The sequence below is a fragment of the Hypoxylon trugodes genome (assembly GCF_022578975.1).
Source record: "Hypoxylon trugodes strain CBS 135444 unplaced genomic scaffold F4822scaffold_7, whole genome shotgun sequence".
Taxonomy (NCBI): Eukaryota; Fungi; Ascomycota; class Sordariomycetes; order Xylariales; family Hypoxylaceae; genus Hypoxylon; species Hypoxylon trugodes.
Window position 1 is genome coordinate 139,454 of NW_026250022.1, and position 17,782 is coordinate 157,235.

The 17,782-nt window shown below is 46.7% G+C and overlaps 4 protein-coding genes across 4 annotated transcripts; all 4 read right to left on the reverse strand.

Annotated features, from left to right (window-relative positions):
- Positions 1 to 113: 113 nt before the first annotated feature.
- On the reverse strand, positions 114 to 4,085 carry F4822DRAFT_305220 (uncharacterized protein). The gene is made up of 6 exons (XM_051455242.1): positions 3,074 to 4,085; positions 2,656 to 3,017; positions 2,456 to 2,601; positions 1,153 to 2,402; positions 592 to 1,091; positions 114 to 524 (listed from the first exon to the last, which is right to left on the reverse strand). The coding sequence occupies exons 1-6, from the start codon at positions 3,734 to 3,736 to the stop codon at positions 302 to 304; spliced, it is 3,144 nt and encodes a 1,047-aa protein (XP_051311867.1). The 5' UTR covers positions 3,737 to 4,085; the 3' UTR covers positions 114 to 301.
- A 450-nt stretch (positions 4,086 to 4,535) lies between these two features.
- On the reverse strand, positions 4,536 to 6,792 carry F4822DRAFT_408912 (uncharacterized protein). Its single transcript, XM_051458613.1, has 6 exons — positions 6,415 to 6,792; positions 6,230 to 6,356; positions 5,604 to 6,168; positions 5,236 to 5,556; positions 5,055 to 5,186; positions 4,536 to 5,005 (listed from the first exon to the last, which is right to left on the reverse strand). The coding sequence occupies exons 1-6, from the start codon at positions 6,626 to 6,628 to the stop codon at positions 4,664 to 4,666; spliced, it is 1,701 nt and encodes a 566-aa protein (XP_051311868.1). The 5' UTR covers positions 6,629 to 6,792; the 3' UTR covers positions 4,536 to 4,663.
- Positions 6,793 to 6,834: 42 nt separating this feature from the next.
- F4822DRAFT_408914 (uncharacterized protein) lies at positions 6,835 to 7,681 on the reverse strand. Its single transcript, XM_051458614.1, has 3 exons — positions 7,362 to 7,681; positions 7,261 to 7,305; positions 6,835 to 7,209 (listed from the first exon to the last, which is right to left on the reverse strand). Exons 1-3 carry the CDS (start codon positions 7,635 to 7,637, stop codon positions 7,132 to 7,134), a joined length of 399 nt encoding a protein of 132 aa, XP_051311869.1. The 5' UTR covers positions 7,638 to 7,681; the 3' UTR covers positions 6,835 to 7,131.
- Positions 7,682 to 11,003: 3,322 nt separating this feature from the next.
- Positions 11,004 to 13,547, reverse strand: F4822DRAFT_305338 (uncharacterized protein). Its single transcript, XM_051455243.1, has 2 exons — positions 11,983 to 13,547; positions 11,004 to 11,925 (listed from the first exon to the last, which is right to left on the reverse strand). Exons 1-2 carry the CDS (start codon positions 13,399 to 13,401, stop codon positions 11,401 to 11,403), a joined length of 1,944 nt encoding a protein of 647 aa, XP_051311870.1. The 5' UTR covers positions 13,402 to 13,547; the 3' UTR covers positions 11,004 to 11,400.
- Positions 13,548 to 17,782: the final 4,235 nt, after the last annotated feature.

Here is a 17,782-nt window from a genome sequence, read left to right on the forward strand (position 1 = left end):
GTCCGGCCCTTCTATATATCATTATGTCATGAAAAAGTCTCATCCCAGTCCACGTTCCATCCACCTTTTACCCCCCTCTATTCGCTTTCACCTGCTCGTATATAAAATAGCAAGTGGCGTATGTACAGTATCGGGAGCCCCTCTCGACAGCTTCATTTCCATAACATAACGTAAGAAAACCCATTCGTCATAAATTCATATATAGTAATCGTGTTAAATATCCCCGGTCCTTGCGCGGTGGGTAAAGGTTTAGGTCGTCAAGTGATGTGGCGGATTTCGTAGTGGCGAACCTACCTCCATATCATCGCACCTTGCTAAAGAAGCCACCAATTCCAGAGAGGCTTCTGGGGGATCTGGAGGAGCTTCGTCTTGATATGGGCGTAGGGGGCAAGTCCAAGCGCAATGGAGTAGCCGGTGAAGTCGGCGATATCGCTGTTAATTCCGATATGTCATACTGACCAACAAAACTTCCGAGTATCATCTTGTACATATCACCTGATACGTGTTCAGTATCGACCACATCCCTGTAGGTGGTATGTTAGCATTCGTGATTATTTCATATGGTTCAAGTTGAGAGGTGGGACAACCTACGGTATTGAATACTTCTTCCCAATTTCGTCGTCAAGGTGCTGCAGTATTCGAGGAACCTCGTGCCCGAATGCAACAAATTGGATGGTGAACCATCGCTTTTCCAGCCTCTGTGTGAAGAACGGCTTCTTGAGGAAATCTGCGATGGCCCGTTCAACGCTTGTGGGATCGACAGTTCCCTTCCAATCTCCATTCGTCAGGATAATAAGTGTCGTCGCACGCTTCGCTCCGTGTAGATACTTGTCAAAGATATTCGTCAAGGTCTGGGTCATATCTGTATCAAATCGATACCTTGGGTTTGCTGTTTCCCGCTTAGCCCCTTCGAATTTTGCTAGCAACTTGTTACTGGAAACACCGCGTGCGTTGTGCTCGTTTCCAACCGTGAACTCGATATCCAGGCCGTCCTTGTCGAACGCCGCGACTTTCAACGCGAGGGTCTCTAGAGCAACAGACATCGTTTCCCAATGTTGGTTCATACTTGTGTCGTTATCTACGACGAACATCTACACCGGCGATGATACGTTAGGAAATTACTCGCGTGTATATGGGAGTTTGGGAACTTACGATGTCTCGATTGACAAGAAACTTCTTCAAATAGTCGTCATGATCCTTTTTGAAAATACGAGCCATGACTCCCTTGCTTTTCAAAGCCCGGTGTTCTTCGTAAATTGACCATGAAGTATTCTGGTATTGGGGATACCATTGCGGGCTCTCGGAAGAGACAGGAATGGGTGCTTGTCGACCTATCGATGGTGGCCTTATTGGTAAGTAATTATTCGATTGTATTCTAGGCGGTAGGCTATGTTCTTGATGCATCGGGCTCTCTATGGAGGTTCTGTATGGCGTTTGAGTTTCATTTCCCCGTTGCGACTGAGTGTTAGGTATTGTGAACGTGTCAGGGAAGACCGGTTCTTTTTCGATAAAAGTTCCTTGGCTCCTGGAAAGGGTAGAACGTCTAGCAGGATGGCCTAGATCAATATTGGGTGTGAAAATTAGATTGTGTGAACTCGAGTTGTCGACAGGTCGCAGTCGTAGAGGCCCTGGCACCAAAGAAGGCTCGACGGTGCGATCGGTTTCAAGACGCAGGTCTGGTTGGGTTAAGGAATCTGATCGCCTCCCATCTCGCTTAAGGGCATTTTGCCGATGAGCAACCCTCCCTTGAACTGCCTCGTCCATTTTTTTGGACTTATTGATGCGACTATACTTTGATCGGCTTCGTCGCGATGGAGTTGGAGAGAGATAAGTGGAAATCTTGGATGAGTCGCTGGCAGTAGTGATTTCTGATTGATATGAGTTCACCGGCGAGGGTGCTCTATCCTCAACGCTGAGTAGAGCCTCCTTTACCGAGTCCGTTACTATGTCAAGACCAGGACCTCCCATGAGTCGGTCGTGCTCATACTGTGCCTCCTGTAACTGTTCTTCCATAGCAATGTGCAAGGCATTTGTCTTCCGTGCTGATTCGGGTTGTAACATACATTCTTCGACAAGGTCGAGTATGCGCCCTGTAATTGTATCGGATCTCCTCAGCACACTTCTTAGATAATTGTGCCATTCAAGGACCTCTGGAAGAACATGGACACCGTTGTGGAACGCATCATCAGCGACTGGTACACCTATTGTACTGTGGTAGACTCGCTTTTCCCGAAGTTTTCGAATTGCAATCCGTCTCAACTCATAGTAAGTGAGGACTCCTTGATAACCTAATACCACCCATGTTGCAGAAACAGATAAAACACAACCAAATGACCATGTATCAATTGTTTGTGAGACGCTTATTGAGGGATCTTGGCGTGCGCGGTCGCATTCAGGAGCGCCTATAAGAACGTCAATGATTATCGCTAACTACCCACGTAAGGTTTTTCCTTACCATATGTCTCGGTCCCTCCGGTAATACGTGCTTTAGTCTGGACGTCACCCAGTTTCGTTGGTTTGAACTTCGCGAATCCAAAGTCTGCGAGCTTGAATTCACCGTTGACCCTTAGAATATTATCAGGCTTTAGGTCGCAATGCCACCTAAAAAAGTTAGCTTTAAGGTCACTAGAGATTGGTAACATGTGCGGATAATACCCTGAAAAGCAATCATGATGGCCGTTTTCACGTTCAAGCTCGAGATTGTGTATTGCGTCTAACGCTTCCGCAACATTCGCCAACGACTTCCAAAACTGGATGGTCTCTGGATTGAGATTTGGCGGGCAATTCCTCTGCGACGCAAAGAATTCTTCTAAATCTTCTTCGCCATATTCGAGAAGAATATTCCAAGTACGCGATACGCGTCCATCCTCAAGCCGTTCGTCGATCTCGTATTCACCGAGGTATCGAACCATTCCGGGCAATTGGGGTTTGGCCTGTACCACAAGGTATGCCTCCCTTTCCCACTCGAATATTTCAAGGTGTTCTTCGGTGAATGTTTTCACGGCAAAAACGTAACACTAGGTAAGAAATTAGACACGATGTACGGGACAATTAAGATATTAGGGAACCGTACCGTTCCGTGGTTGGAATCCAAGTATTTCGATCGCTTAACAGCCTCCGCCAGCTTAGGGGGGACCAATGATTCCTGGACAGCCACCTCCCAGACTTGTGCCGTACCGCCCTTATCATTGATGGGTTGGCGCTTGCAGAATGGCATGATATATCTTGAGTCTAAGAACGTCGCACGCATTCTAAACTCCAAAGCGCACGGATAATATTGCCACACCCGTTCTTGGAAACACTCCCAGAACTGGTTACTCTCCGTAGCGCCCCCATTTTTGAAATATTTGATGGGGAAGTGAACGTCAAACTTTCCGCGATCTGGTAGTTTACTATCGACGATACCATATCGTTGGAAGGCTTCAATCAAGTGGCCATATCCTAACTCAAGGAGAATGGCGAACACTATTAAGCAGCGTCGCTCGCCATGTGAGATCTGCGACGATTCGTGACGATGCGGGCGACTTGGGAGGCTTTCATAGACCTCGGTGAGAAGTAGACCAGCGTTGGTGGTTGGTTTCTCAGCGTCCATGTGGAGCATCCATTCAACCATGTTATTAGTACAATAATATTCCCGACCGCAGTATGCTGTGAACTTCCATTCATTCTGGAGTTTTTGACGGAAAATAGAGAAAGTAGGAGCGCTAGCGAGCACGTCGCTAGTGCACCCAACCATGTTCGTAGGTAGTGTTGTTCATCCAAAATTATTAGGTGATGATTCTTATTAGCAGGGGACGACAAGCCTCAATAAACACAAACACAAGCTTAAAGGTTCATTGATTATTGGTGTGAATACTTCAAATAATTGTGGTTGAAAGATGTCTGGCTTTGACAGGCCCGATCCAACATTTTTATCTCAACTCCCTAAGCCTCGCGCCTGGTTCGCGGCTTCGGTTGATGCTCATATTGCGACCGTCAGCCTGCTTCCTGAGATACACAACTAGGCAACAAGGCCAATTTGCATAGCCTGATAGATATTCTTTAGTACCCCTTCAGGCGTGGGCTATGCTTGCGCCCGCACCCGCGAACGTGTTTATTGCGGCATGTTGCACTGTACGGGACGTACTGTCCAAGGAGAGGTGAGATCGCCCGCCCAATGCAAAAGTTGTCCCATGTGTGTGAACTCGGCGCCAGGAATTGCACATATCTAGGTACGGGTTTTTATCGTCGATTCCCCTAAAACTTGTACGTGCTGAGCCCCTTCAACAGGGACAAGGCATTTTCTTGGATGGAATGTAAAAATTCCCCCAGAAATGCCACGATGGTTAGATGGTTGGTTGGTTGGTACGGCAATTAATATGCGCAATGTAACACCCAACACCGCCACCTATCACTTGCTGCGGAATAGTGACATCGGAGTACGCACCCAAGGTTCATGAACTCAGCCGCAAATGACTTGCGACTCAAAAATCGATCCAATGTTAATCACTCGATCACATTGTTCCTAAAAACATTAAGCACCGTGTTATTATACGATTTTAATCCAGAAAATGTTATGCGTTTGTATTCCAAAGCCACCAATGCGATATATCAGAAATAATTAGCCGCCTTTAACACTCGGGTAGGTACTTATTAAGCTGCCTTAAAGCCCGGACACCCGGATTTAGGTATCCGACAGCTCAATATCTTGCGTTCTACCAGTCATAACCCTGTTAAAAAATGATCCCTTAGGGTCGTGTGGCGCCCTGTTATGAAATGGTAGAAGGGCAACCGACGAATTAAAAAAATTCTTCACCGTCCATAAAGTCGATCGCCCTTCTTCTAAGCCAAATTCACCCTCCCGCCGTTTTCCTACCATGTATTGTCTCGCTAAATAAGCAACCCCGCAGGTCAATACAGTCAGCGGTATCGTTACTTGCAGCCATCTCTTCATTGCAACAGCGGAAAATGTCCCTCCTGGAGAGTTAGAATCTTGATACTTAACAACATTAGTGCTGAAGAAAGTCTGAAGTCATTTAGTAAGTGTAATTTCCCTCTAGTTCAGGGCTGCTTACCGAAACAAACGTCGCGGGGAGATATATGAGAGTTACAACTGTTATAATCAACATGAAGACTTGCTCTTGTTCCATAGATCGGCTCAATCGCTCAGCTCGACTGGCCGATTGACTCTGCAAGTGCTGAATAACCTAGGTATCATTAGTTCAGTTACAGTGCAAATTTCTGAGGAATACTCACCAACTGTCTGCGATCAGAGATGGTTCGTACGAGGAATTCGGCTCGTTTAATTTGCATCCTGAAGTCAGAAACAATATTTTCAACTTGACTAGCGAAAGCGCATATATCAGATGCACACGGTTTCCGCAGGGGAAAACTCTTGTTACGGGACAACTTTCGATAAAACGATACTAGAGCCAGCATCACATCCAGATTACCTTCAAGAGCTAAGATTACCCGCCTAGTTTTCTCTTCCCAGATCTGTAGATCTTGGATATCTCGAGGCGTATATGTTTTATGCGCATAACCAACACCGGGCGGGCCGATCACAGCCATTATATGCTTTCCAGATTCAGCAAATTGTACGTGTTCTCATTCCGGAAACATACCTCTTTATCAACAACATTTTCAAGCCACTTAATATACCATCTCCAATCTTCCGTAGCCGCATAACAATACATCAATTGAGCCGATAGACTAGATCGGAAGCAGTCCTCAGGAGTACCAAAAGATTTATCCTCAGATCGAGCGTTTCTATCAGTCAAGGCTTTGAAACGCTGCTGGATATCGATATTTCCCCTAAGAACTATCCAGAGAATGTTTCCATTGATAACATCAAATTGGTGATGCACGACAACCTGGCGAATAGTCCATTCGTTTAATGTGGAATTTTCTGTGTTTTTTGACTTGAGCGCTGCAGATTTGAGGTTGTAACACATCTGATAATGTTTCCCACTTCTCCCCAGACTGGGGAGAACTAACTCGTCGGGCGGGTTAGTTAGGACAACCTGCTCTTTGAAGCTGCTGAATTGAAGCTCAGTAGTTTCACTTTGCTGGCCAAAAACGTATAGAAAGTCGAGAAAAGTTGGCATAACTTGATGGAAAGTAAGGATGTCTAGAAGCATAGCTCTTGTCAACCTCAACTTCGCTCTTGAGTGGGACCCATATAGATAACTTCCAACTAGGTTAGTAGCATACACATATTATAAAATATAACATTACATTCATTACTTACATGAAGCGACATTTGGGATCTTTCCGAGTTGATATCACCGTCGGTGCGTTTGTAAGGGGTTTCTGGACGCATATCCCGAGCCGTTCAAGTAATTTCTGATGGTTATGGACATTGTACTTGTCAATATCTGGAAGTAGGTAATTAGCTGGGAAATCCGACAATAGCCGCCCGCTGAACCGACTCACCCTTTCCACATGCAGTATCCAAATCTCGAATAGGGACCTCCCATTCGTATGGATTGTCTTCAAATAGATCCCATTCCCTGTCACTTAGTTGGCTTTCGGCTCTCTCCAGGAATTTCGGATATGCATCGATTGTCTTGTAAATAGTGTTCTTAGGATACGACTGCGACTGTGAAAGCGCAAGTTGAAATAAATACGGGAGTTGAGCACAGGACATTATGAAGAGCTTTTGAATATCTTCTTAGATCGGTTATAAATTGTCTCCAATTACAGTGGACTCTATACTAGACAGGCAGTACCTAGGTCAACTATCTTACGGCAGTCATCATTAAATACTCGACATAGAACGATAGTATACCCAAGTAGAACTTTCACCAAGCCTCGCAGTATGCCAGTCTGACTACCAACACATGGTACAAGTCTGATACGAGGGCATATTGTGGGTAAGATACGACTTATTCACCGAAAACACTACCTAGGTAGGGCAGGAGATTTTCCACTTTGATCAGTATAATTATCACACAGTAGATACAACTGTAGAAACCCTGCTAGATCGGGGGTATCAAAACGAACCCAGCCTGCAGCTATAGCGCCGAAAATACATAAACCAGTAAGCCGCCACAATACTCCCCCACCCATACTTTTGCCAAATCATAACCCCGCCGCCAAGGGGCAATACAGTGGGCGCTTAAGAGATCGTATGGTGACCTGCCAGCCTGTTTAAGGCTCTGGGGATACTGAGTCCCGCCGACCTTGTGAAATGCTGTCTCTAAGTTTGTTTATTTCGGCTTTATCCTTCTGTAGCATTTGTCAATAACTTGCTCCAATAATAAGCCATCCGGAACTGACCTCAGTTAAAGGCTCTGGAGTCTGGAAAACCCAATTGTCGTCTCTCTAGAGAGGAAGTCAGCTTCATTTTCATAGACTTGGCAATTTTGGCCAATATTTACTCTTTCCTCTTTGAATGTTTCATTAGGCCACCTTTTCAATAAGTAGCCTTGAAGAGCCTCCCAGCTCAAGCCAGCGTATACGGGGTATTTCTCTTGGTGCCCCCGAGGTCTTGCTGATTCTTGTTCTCTTCTCGCCCGGACTAGGAATGATTCTGTGCGTTGACGCTTCCTAGTGCTGCGCGTTGAATCGGCGGTGTTTTGTCGTTTAAATGATTCCGCCCTGCCCCCATATCTCGGGATATGGTCAGGCGGGCTCTGGCTGTTGCTTGACGACATGTTGTAAGCCAAGGCTGGTTATCATTGCCACAGTAGTAACGACATTACCTATGAGAGGGAAGAAGAGTCGAACTTAATGACTTTATAGATAGCCCTATTTTATCCTTGGGCTCAGGTCAGGTACAGGTGCATGGGTTGCCTTGCTTCTGCCTACTTATCTGTCGCCTTACATTTAACCCGCACCAGGGTGGCTTACTTGAACTTTGGCAGGCTTATAGGGGATAATAGTCCCCATGTAGAGCCTCATTTAAGGGGGAATCAACGATACCCCCCCTTCGTCCCCTTTGCGCTGCAGGTGCGTACCAGTACCAGTAAAATCGTCTAGTCATCGTAGCTGATGACCCCTAGAACCATGCCTCACATTCCATACTGCCTAGGATTTTGTGATGTGGAACATACCAAGGTACTACCTTATGTCCACTTATAGGGCTCGGTGGGCAATTACGCATGGTGATAGGCTGAAAAAACTCATTTACTACCTAGGTATTGTAATGGTTTATTCACCAAAGTTCTTGAGCTTTACTGGATATCATTTAATCATATGCCATGGCTCCGAGCGCCACTTTCTTAAAAAACGCAAAGGTTAGGGAACCTACAGCAACTTATTCTAGCACCATACATCGGCCATTAGCAGGAGAGTTCGCGCCAAGATGTGACCGACGCACATGGTTCATACCACTGACACTCCCCTATTGATATACTAAGACTCCATCAGCCACAGGCACCCACTAGCCTATACATTCCCCTGCCTGCATGCCCGGTATTAATATGTACTAGCCGCCCAGATGCCCGGGATGATACCAGTTGCGGGACGCAATATGGTAGCCCCTACACGCTAGCTTCACCGATAATTAAGGAATACGGCGTCATGACTCACTAAGCAGCCCTATCAATTCATTGGAAGCCATTACATGAAGATGGTACCAGAGGCATTAGACAAGTTCGGCTACCAGCCCGAAACTCCTTCAAAAGTAGACATGAAATACTTGCTTATTTAAAGCGATAAAATAAGCCGAAAAAAAGAAACTTTAAAAAAGAGAAAATTAACAAGTCTTGAAACTAGAGGGAATTATTGTGCTACTATTCAATCCATGTATTATAGCCATGCGGATTGACGGGTCGCTAAACTTAGGTATATTTAGGGGCAACTCAACATTGACTCCTAGCTTTAGAATATGACATCGAATCTGAAATCTATCCAACTTCATACTAAACTCACGTTATAGGCCGAGTTACAAGAAAACTCACGTTAAGAAAATCTCATGACTATCTATCAAACGTATTGTGCGATCTAGGAGAAGCATGTTTAGAACAGACCCTCTAAGTCCCCCGCTATGACTCCTGAGTACAGCTATAAAAAGGCGCCCGCCTCCCCGAATCCCAACTCCTTTCCTTTCTCTCCTCATACTTCGTTCGAAAGCTGGAATGGATTCCTTGAAGTCCTAAGCTGGATAGCCACCTTTTTTGGTGCGCCAAACGAAACACAATCCTTTTCATTTGTCAATTCCCTCCATCATCACCATCACTACCACTACCCAATTCCTCCATTCCCCTTCCCACTATCACATCCACCTCACCCCCATCCAATTTCCTTTTGTCTCCCCTCCCCCTACTTTTCTTCCTTGAGTCCCTGCCCAAAGCAGAGAATTCAACGAAAAAAAGAAAACAAAAATTGTACGATGACATCCCGATACTACCGGAAAAGAGCGCAGTACCGAGACATCCCAGAGTGCCGATGTGCAATGGCTCTCTGTAGAAGAGGCAATTCTTGAGCTACTTCTTCTATCGTGATCTTGATATGAAGAAAAGAAAAGGAAAAGAAGAATTGGTTCGATGGGAAGATGGGCGGGTATTTATAGGAGAGGGGAGTGGGTCTGCGAAGCTGGTCGAGATGGAAGTGATGGAAGGAATCGAGGACTCGGTTGGCGGTGTTGGAAGGAGAGCTTGGGGGATATGATGAGGGATCGACGACGATGACGAGTTACGACCACGATGGTTTCGACGATTTGATGGAAACGAAGGAAGTGGGAGAGTGATAACCGACATGTCTTGCTCGATTAAGGGGAGGAAAAGGGGAGAAAAGGAAGTGCGAAGGGAATTTTATGACATGGTGGATGATTTTGGGACGTTACACTCTTCGAAAACGCAACTGATTCCTGCTATATTCTGGGTTGTCGAGATGGCAATGGGAAAGTGGATGGGCGGTATCATTTGTTTACGGCAGCTTCAGCGCAATATTTGGCCTATGGCAGAGTTTGGTGGCGCGATACGCATTATTCGGGAAACTCAGGGGAAACTGAGAACTCGGCTCTACAATATCAGAGTTCAATAGAAGCCAGCACGGCATGAAAATCATAATACAACTCGCTTTCCTAAAGACTAATATGTTGTGTTTAAAGGGAAGCACAAGGGGCCTATGTAGGTTGTGCTTAGGAAGTTGTAACTGAAGATGTTGTAGAAGTTGTAGACCCCTAAAGAATAGCGCTGCCCTACAAGCGACTAGCCCCTTATAATAGCCCACTAAAATAGAAAAGGGGCGAGCCTCAGGCGCCATCAAGGCCATTCAATTAACCTAACTCCACTAAAAGCCACAGCGGAATTGGGGTAACAATATTGGTCTTGGGCAAATGATAGCGTAGGTATACTTTTTGTAAGATGAATTATACAAAATCCCTAATATCTGGACATGCGAATCGTTCAGGTCACACATCATATAAAATAATCACATCATGAACACGCGATGTTTAGTGGATGGCCACTTCATTCAACTTCCAAGTAGTAGTCTACCTAAGGTACCTACGGGAGACCCCGGGGCCTCCCAACATAGCCGGCCCAGCGGAGGCTCATCCATAAGACGTTTGGGTATGAACTTCATAGAAGACATGGTATCGCATCTCCCATCCCCAGGCACTGCCATCATCAGTACTACCATCCATCCATCCATCTCCTCATCTTCAGTTAGACCCTAGGTCCAACTCATGGATCGTCTCAACGTCCATTTATCCTCCTCCTACTCATCCACATCAACCCAAAGATCCAACCATCCCCTAAGATAGATACCAGGGCGCTCTCATCATCCCGGACTGCGCAGCCGAAAGCGAAGAGAAGAAAGGTATCAAAGTTGTCAATTGAACTCTTTTCAAAGCTGGCTGAAAAAAGAGGTATACAAGGTATGCTGCGTCGATCCAAGGATCAGAAGAGATCGCCCGTAGCACGGACGAACGAACTAGTTATCAACCCTGTGACGGAAATAGCAAGAAATGCTGCGCGAGGGTAGGGAACGGCGAACCCCGTTGCAGCGTCGATACTGGAGTGTTCCAGAGGCTCCGTCCCAATGACTAGAAATTATCGACAAGAAATTACCAGATTATCCCGATCTGAGCAGCCATAGAGTGACTCCATCCCAGTGAAATTGTGTGAAGTGCCTGATCGAGGTCAACACTTCTAACTTTTTCCGACGAAAAGCGATGAAGCGAACATGCGATGGTCGAAATTGCAAAACAAAAAAGACAAATGCAGAAAAAAGACGCCAAATTTAGAAGTGTAGCAAATAGAGAGCGAGAAGTCGCAAGCGAGTGTCGAGAAGGTCAAATCGTTCCCAAGTTCGTCAAGGTTCGTCATGGTCGAGGGGAGCAAAGGTTTAATGCACCACTAGAATATAGCCGAGAGGTCTATACGTTGTATAAGTGGTTATGTAGACCGTCATATTCAATAGCCATTATTCGAGTAAGGCTGTTTGATTTTTTTTTTCAAGCGTTACAGATTAGTACGCTTGGCCAGGAACAGGCTTCCTGTCAATAGGTCCCTGGGGAGGCCCTTGAGGTCCTCGGTATTGCTGTTGCGAAGGGGCACCACTGTTAGGGTTCATCGGGCTAGGTCCCGGTGGGCTCATTCTTCGTTGTTGCCTAGGTCCGGGGGATTGAGCTCGGGGACCTGGGCTCATCGGTCGACCGGTAGCGGGGGAAGCCGGGCGACTACCGTACGGGCTCATTGGGCGTCCAGTGGCGGGCGAGTGGGGTCGCATCATAGCAGGTGATTGAGGGCGTCCGTGTTGCATGGGATGGTGCATAGGAGACTGCGGGCGACCACTCTGGGGGGTCATGGGTCGTTGTCCAGGAGGATAGTTGGGTCCAGGACCTCGGGGGCCACGTGGGCCGCTGGGGTTCACAGGCGGACCGTTGCGACCACCGGGAGGGCTTCCAGCAGTACGGGGCTTTACAGGTCGAGTCGATAGGCAGGTTCTAGGGACGACTCCTTGCTGACTGCGGTCAAGTCGGATGCAGAGAGACTAATCGAGGTTAGTGAATTATGAAAGCAGTGGAATATTCTTCAATGAAGTACTTACCCAACCATCATCGTACTCATGTAGCAATCGAACAAGTTGACCAGCTCTCAATCCCATTTCGTCTTCCAAAGTCGGCTTGAAATCTAGTTGGACACGGTGAACAGCGGAGTGGGCCGGACCACCGGCTGCCGCAATGGCCGCAGCGCTTCTCGAAGGACCAGGGGATTGACCGGGAGCAACAGAGTGAACACTGAACTCAGTATCAGCCGGGCTAGGTGGTCCATTTGAGTTGGTGAGATCTAGAGGAGCGGGCGCGTCTTTTCGGGTTGAAGCCTTGCGAGCTAAGGCGGCACCTGCAGCGGCACCGGCAAGAGCTCCGGCGCCAGCAGCGGCAGCGGTATCAATTGGGGAGGATTTTGGCGGCGAGTTTGTAGTTTGGGCGACGCCAACTACATTCTCCGGGTTCTCGAACGGGTTAGTGGGGCCATCGTTTCCAGTGGGCGTGTGAGCACGCTCCGCATTGTTACCGAAGGGGTTCTCGGGGTGGTCATTGGCGCGGTTGGCACCAGGACGTTCCCAAGGCGACTGAGGAACATTTCGAGGGGTCGCGTGAGCTGCACCAGTTGCAAGTGCTAGAGCGGCACCTTTGCTTGATCGTCGCTCACCGAAAGTGGGCATGAATTCGGTAACAGGTCGTAGGCTTAATTGGGGTGCAGTAGCACTGGTCTGGGTCGAACGAATGGAGGCGGTGCGGCCAACAATAGGTCCGTGGATCTTCTCGTTGTCTTGGTTCTGGTCTCTCTCAAGCTGCTTTCTGCGTCTGCTGAACAAGAAGTAGATGAGCAGAGCAACTACAAGAACACCACCTAGAACACCAATTGCAATACCAGCTTTTGCTGCGCCACTCGTATCACTGCCCGAAGATTCCGCTGCAGCTGTAGGAGAAGCGGAGGAAGAGGCAGCGGCCGCAGCATTTGTTGCAGAGCTAATTTGAGATGATTCAACATTCTTAGTAGCCTGAACAAGTGTTGTAGGAGTGCTGGTCGCAATTGCGAGCGTGGAGTGTTCGTCAAGATCGATAGAAGAACTTTGCATAATCGATTCGGGTAAAACCGATTTGTCTGTGCCCTTCGCAGTTTCTTGGGCCTTAACGATTGAAGCGGCGGTCGTATCTTGTTCTTTAACTTGCGAAGCGGAAGCTTGCGCTTGAACGACCGAAGTAGGCGCGGCGGCGGCGTGGGTTTCGGGGGTATCATCGGTCTGACCTACAGTCGAATAGCCAGCAATTGGGCCGTCGAATGTTTTCGACATGGTCTGGTAAACAGTTTTGTAGACGGTCGATGGCTCAGCAGCTTTTGCCTGAGCAGTAGGTGCGGATTTGAAAGGGTTGAAATCGTTAGCCGCACTCTCGACACCGTCGATAAACTGCTCCCAGCCATCCCGCCTCGCGTGGCGGTGGTTATGATGGTGACCCGGCATTGCGAATATCGTTATTCTCGAAAAATTCTAAAAGTTCAAAACACTCCTGCGAAATGGCAAATCTTCTCATCCACCGCAGTCGTCCCCCAAAAACAATCACAATCGTATGTCTCCGTGGACAACTACAGAATCAAGTCGTATTTCGAGTTCCGATAAAGTCGACGGGCAAAACGTGTTGACTTTAGAATGTAAAAAGAATGTAATGCGCACATAAGCGTTGTAGGTTGGCGGTATGCGACTTCGATATCGATCGTTGTGGCGGAATGAAGTTGTGTTCGCGCTTTTGTTTACCGTTAGATCGAATTGGCTTTAGAGCGTCGACGTCGCGATTCGTAGCGTAATGAAGGTGAATATCCACGAAAAATTCGGGAAAAGGGAATCGAAAATGAACGTAATTGAGAAAGGATCCAACGAAAGAAACCCAATTCTCGCGGGGAGAGGGGGGAGAAGAGACCGCGTACGTGGTTGCGACGTGGGAGGACGGTAAGGAAGGGAAAGGGAAAGGGAAGGGGAAGAAAGAGAGGGAGGAAATACAGAGAGAAATGGGTTAAGTTCAACCGCTGCAGGAGTGATTTGGGGCTAGTTGCCAGGGTTGCAGGGGTACCTTAGTAGTCAATTAGCAGAGGAAGGTACCTACCCTTTAGCGTATTCATGCGGGGGTACAGAGATACTCTTAGTCGTCTTAGCCTAGAAACATGTACTTGCTCCCGACGGACAATACCTGAGATGTCCTTGTTTCCCTGCGCGTAACCTTTTACACCCACCTGTAAACCTCGTGGAAAACCGATCCAATACAAGTGTATTGTACCTGCAGAAACCTGGTACTTTTTATCCTCTTAAATTCTAATTGGAGCATGGAATCCTTGCTGGCTATTTCTCAATTGTTTGCATAAGCACATTATTTCTTATTTCCTTTCGCAAACGGAAACGCATTAAGAACAAATTTGACTTCCCTCAACTATCATGTTATCATATGGCCCAGGTGGGCTAATTACGCCTCCATCCGTTCTGTCTCTTTTAAGCTGCTAGGTATAACATCACTATAGCATATTCGTCACCCCTCTATTAACCACCTAAATACTATAGATACCTATATACCTAGGCTGTCAGGTAGTGTACAATTATAAAAGAGTTGCTTATACCTACATTGCTTACTAGGACGAAAAGACACGAGCAAAGGTCGTATCGTGCTCATAACCGCAATTGATGCCATTGGAACTGAAGGCAACCGCGCGAGGATGGGGGAAGCGCTGCAGTCAGCACCGAATCACCCGTTTAAAGTGCTTAACGAAACTTAATGGATCTTCGTATCCTTGCCATCAACCCAATTCATCATCCCATCTCGCCATCTCCTCAATGTCGATCATACCTAGTCGGTCTTTCTCTCATGGCCGAACTGGTCCAAGCTCCATGCGCTAGTCAGGCACAGAGTCTCCACTTTCCAGGTACAAGAATGAACTCATTGGTCGATTTCTTCAAACGTGCAGATTACGCGAGATTGGTACAACCAGGGTATCCTCAGGGGTTGCATCCTATCTTGAATTTCTATTGGTTAACATGATAGAAACCAAAAGCGCTACAAGGCACAAAAATAGGTACATAGCCCCTTTAATTCTCAGAAGCGGAATACTCTCACGGAATTCCTCAAGTTCGCAACCAAGCATAACCAATTACAACCCAACTATACTTTGGGTGAAAGTATATGTAGTCAATGTCAATAATCGAATATTGACGAATTTATACCGTGCCCCTTTTCGTGGCTAGATACGTAATGAAATAGTATCATGGTTGGTGGCTCATGTGCCGCAAGCCTCATTCCGAATATCTTAACCTCTTTCATTATATTGCGGATGGGTATCGAAAACATAGTGTATGCACGAACATGCGGATATGTTAGCCGGAATATCAGAAGCGGACATAAGTGACCGAAGCAAGCAGATCCCAAAAGAAAATCTATCAAATTTCTGATAGGGATCCGCGCGAACATCCGTCTCATCGGGTCGAATCGTTCCCAATAAAATCCACGATACATAATGTATTTTTCTGTTGTGGAACGCACCATGACGTCTGCGTCACCGTGCTTCTTTTTAGACTTTTCCGATTACGTATTTTCGGACTTCTGTTTTTATTTTCCCCTCCGATTTCTTTATTTTTCACTTATTTTTCCAACCCGTGCATGGTTCATAGGAATTCATCCTTCACTATGGTCCCCCTGGATTAGACGGTTCTTCCTCTTCAAGTCGATCGGCTCCTACACTAGCTCTTTAATTCTTTCAGTCCTTCTCGAATCTAATCCTTCTAAACAAGTCCCGCCTTGGATTTTAATTATTTTAGCCTTGTGAAACACCCGAACTTGGCGAACATCTTCCTTTTCAGTCCGTCGGTCCGCAATTTCAATTTCCGTCTTCCCACCTGTTACATGTGCCGACCCTGCTAACCCCGGTCACCCTACCAGACTTAGAGGCCGATCACTATTTTGTTCCAATCAATAGGACTTGTGGGTTTGTGTGGAGGATCATCGTTATGGCCCACGCTAGTGTGAGTAACTCAGACGAACAGACAATTGCTGTTCTCTTTCCTAATCTCAAAACGTGGAGAGAGGTGGAAATCCTCAGTGCGCTTCCAAATCTTCTAGACGTACGTAAATAGATTTCAGCACTTATCGTCACATTGTGACATCGCGTCATGATTTCAACGGCACGGCCATGTGGGAAGTTCAGAAAATGATAATCTACATTTACATCGATCTATCCCATCGATTAAGACCAATGTCGCTCACCTAGCCATGTAATTGTCGCTCACAAGGCTAGATCAATCACAATGGGTCCATAACACGAGACAGTTATCAGTCAAAGACCTACAGCTTCGACCTGTGGGTTTTTAGACTAAATGATTAGATGCTATCCTCCCTTACACCAATTCACCGCCTCTCTAATAAGTTACAGAAGACCAAAGGTTGAAACGACGCCTCGTCTTTGCTTCAAACATACATCGCGTACACGGGTCGGCGATCCAAACAAGCAATATGTTTAGAAAGCTCTAGTGCAGTAATATCGGATAGAACACTCGTTCCAGTAGGTACACGGTAGATAACAACTAATTTCTCAACTTTCTATAACTAAAAGCCCCCAAATTAAATTAGTGGCGCGGTCTATATTACCTACCTACCTCTTTCACAACCTGATCCCGTAGTAGTCAGAAAAAACAGTGGCTAGTCCGGCGGGTCCACCAACCACATCTAGAAGGCAGATATAAGATATACGAGTTCACAGCCACCGGAGTCACTATATCCCAAGCGTAACAAAAAAGAAAAAGTTGGGTCAATTAGGTAGAATAACGAGCTTGGGAGCTTACGCGTGGAACAGGGTCTCCCGGCGTACATGCAAGCCTCTCGGTTGGAAAACCCAAGTATTCATAGGTGCCTTGCGTCGGATCAAAATAGTACGGATATTACCGAAACCAGCAGCACGGGATGTGCAATGTCGCTAGCTCGACTTATGATTTCTAACCACAAGCTGCATGCATGGTCTCGTTGGTTGATAGGATTCTGCACATGAGTTGTACAGCTGGTAGCTATTAGATAAAAAGAAAGTTGGAGCTCGGGGGTGGTGGGTTGGCGATGCTGTGATGCTTGATGTTTAGTAATAACTACCCAGGTGGGTAGGCTAAGCACGTACCACCTTATTCGGATATCCCCACCACAATAACCTCCTAGAACTCGCGCATTACTCATCCTCTTCAGCCTCTCCTGCCATGCCATTATCCTCTGATATTGTTGAAAACATTACCCTCTGTCCTGAGCTCTGTTCGAGTTGATAACCCTTTATTATTTAGTCAGGAGAGCCCACGTGGGCCCCTCTATCTAGATATATATGTGTCTGTATCACCTCCCTTGCAAGCAATAGAACGCCACTGCCGTATGCACTAGATAGTAAGTACCCTTAGAGCCAGACCCCCTAGTAAGGAAACCACCCTCGAGAGCCGCTCGAGGCGTTGCCCCATTAGCCACCTTGCCGGCGCCCTCCCTGGCAAAAGGCGACGGCATCTCCCTCGCATGCTATCTTATTTGACGGTTATGAATAACATCACTGCGGTACTGGGTTTCAGGCGTCTTATCTGAGCCCATTCTAATCTTTCCAGGCTTCGCAGCATCGAAATTTCGGTACTGTTATTAGTGAACTCAAAGAAGGAAACGTTTAATCTTTCTACCAAGTTAAGCATATGGGTAGATAAAGCAGAAGAAGAATCGGCGCGGCGACAACTTGCAGCTAATGAGGTAAACCGCTTATTGCGGCGCCAGCGAGAGTACGAAAATGAGGTTCAGCGACGCATAGATACTGCTACCCGCATATTCCAATGTAGCCCGACGAACTCCTTGGCT

Excerpts from the sequence above, each read along its gene's own strand:
- F4822DRAFT_305220 (XM_051455242.1), bottom strand. The coding sequence starts at position 3,736 with ATGGTTGGGTGCACTAGCGACGTGCTCGCTAGCGCTCCTACTTTCTCT. Across the intron at positions 2,602-2,655 it reads CATCATGATTGCTTTTCAGG|GTGGCATTGCGACCTAAAGC; the intron begins GTATTATCCGCA and ends TAACTTTTTTAG. Across the intron at positions 525-591 it reads GGGAAGAAGTATTCAATACC|GGATGTGGTCGATACTGAAC; the intron begins GTAGGTTGTCCC and ends TACCACCTACAG.
- F4822DRAFT_408912 (XM_051458613.1), bottom strand. The coding sequence starts at position 6,628 with ATGTCCTGTGCTCAACTCCCGTATTTATTTCAACTTGCGCTTTCACAG. Across the intron at positions 6,357-6,414 it reads GGATACTGCATGTGGAAAGG|ATATTGACAAGTACAATGTC; the intron begins GTGAGTCGGTTC and ends ACCTACTTCCAG. Across the intron at positions 5,557-5,603 it reads AAAATGTTGTTGATAAAGAG|CATATAATGGCTGTGATCGG; the intron begins GTATGTTTCCGG and ends GAATCTGGAAAG.
- F4822DRAFT_408914 (XM_051458614.1), bottom strand. The coding sequence starts at position 7,637 with ATGTCGTCAAGCAACAGCCAGAGCCCGCCTGACCATATCCCGAGATAT. Across the intron at positions 7,306-7,361 it reads AAACATTCAAAGAGGAAAGA|AGAGACGACAATTGGGTTTT; the intron begins GTAAATATTGGC and ends CTTCCTCTCTAG. Across the intron at positions 7,210-7,260 it reads CTCCAGAGCCTTTAACTGAG|AAGGATAAAGCCGAAATAAA; the intron begins GTCAGTTCCGGA and ends CAAATGCTACAG.
- F4822DRAFT_305338 (XM_051455243.1), bottom strand. The coding sequence starts at position 13,401 with ATGCCGGGTCACCATCATAACCACCGCCACGCGAGGCGGGATGGCTGG. Across the intron at positions 11,926-11,982 it reads ATGAGTACGATGATGGTTGG|TCTCTCTGCATCCGACTTGA; the intron begins GTAAGTACTTCA and ends AACCTCGATTAG.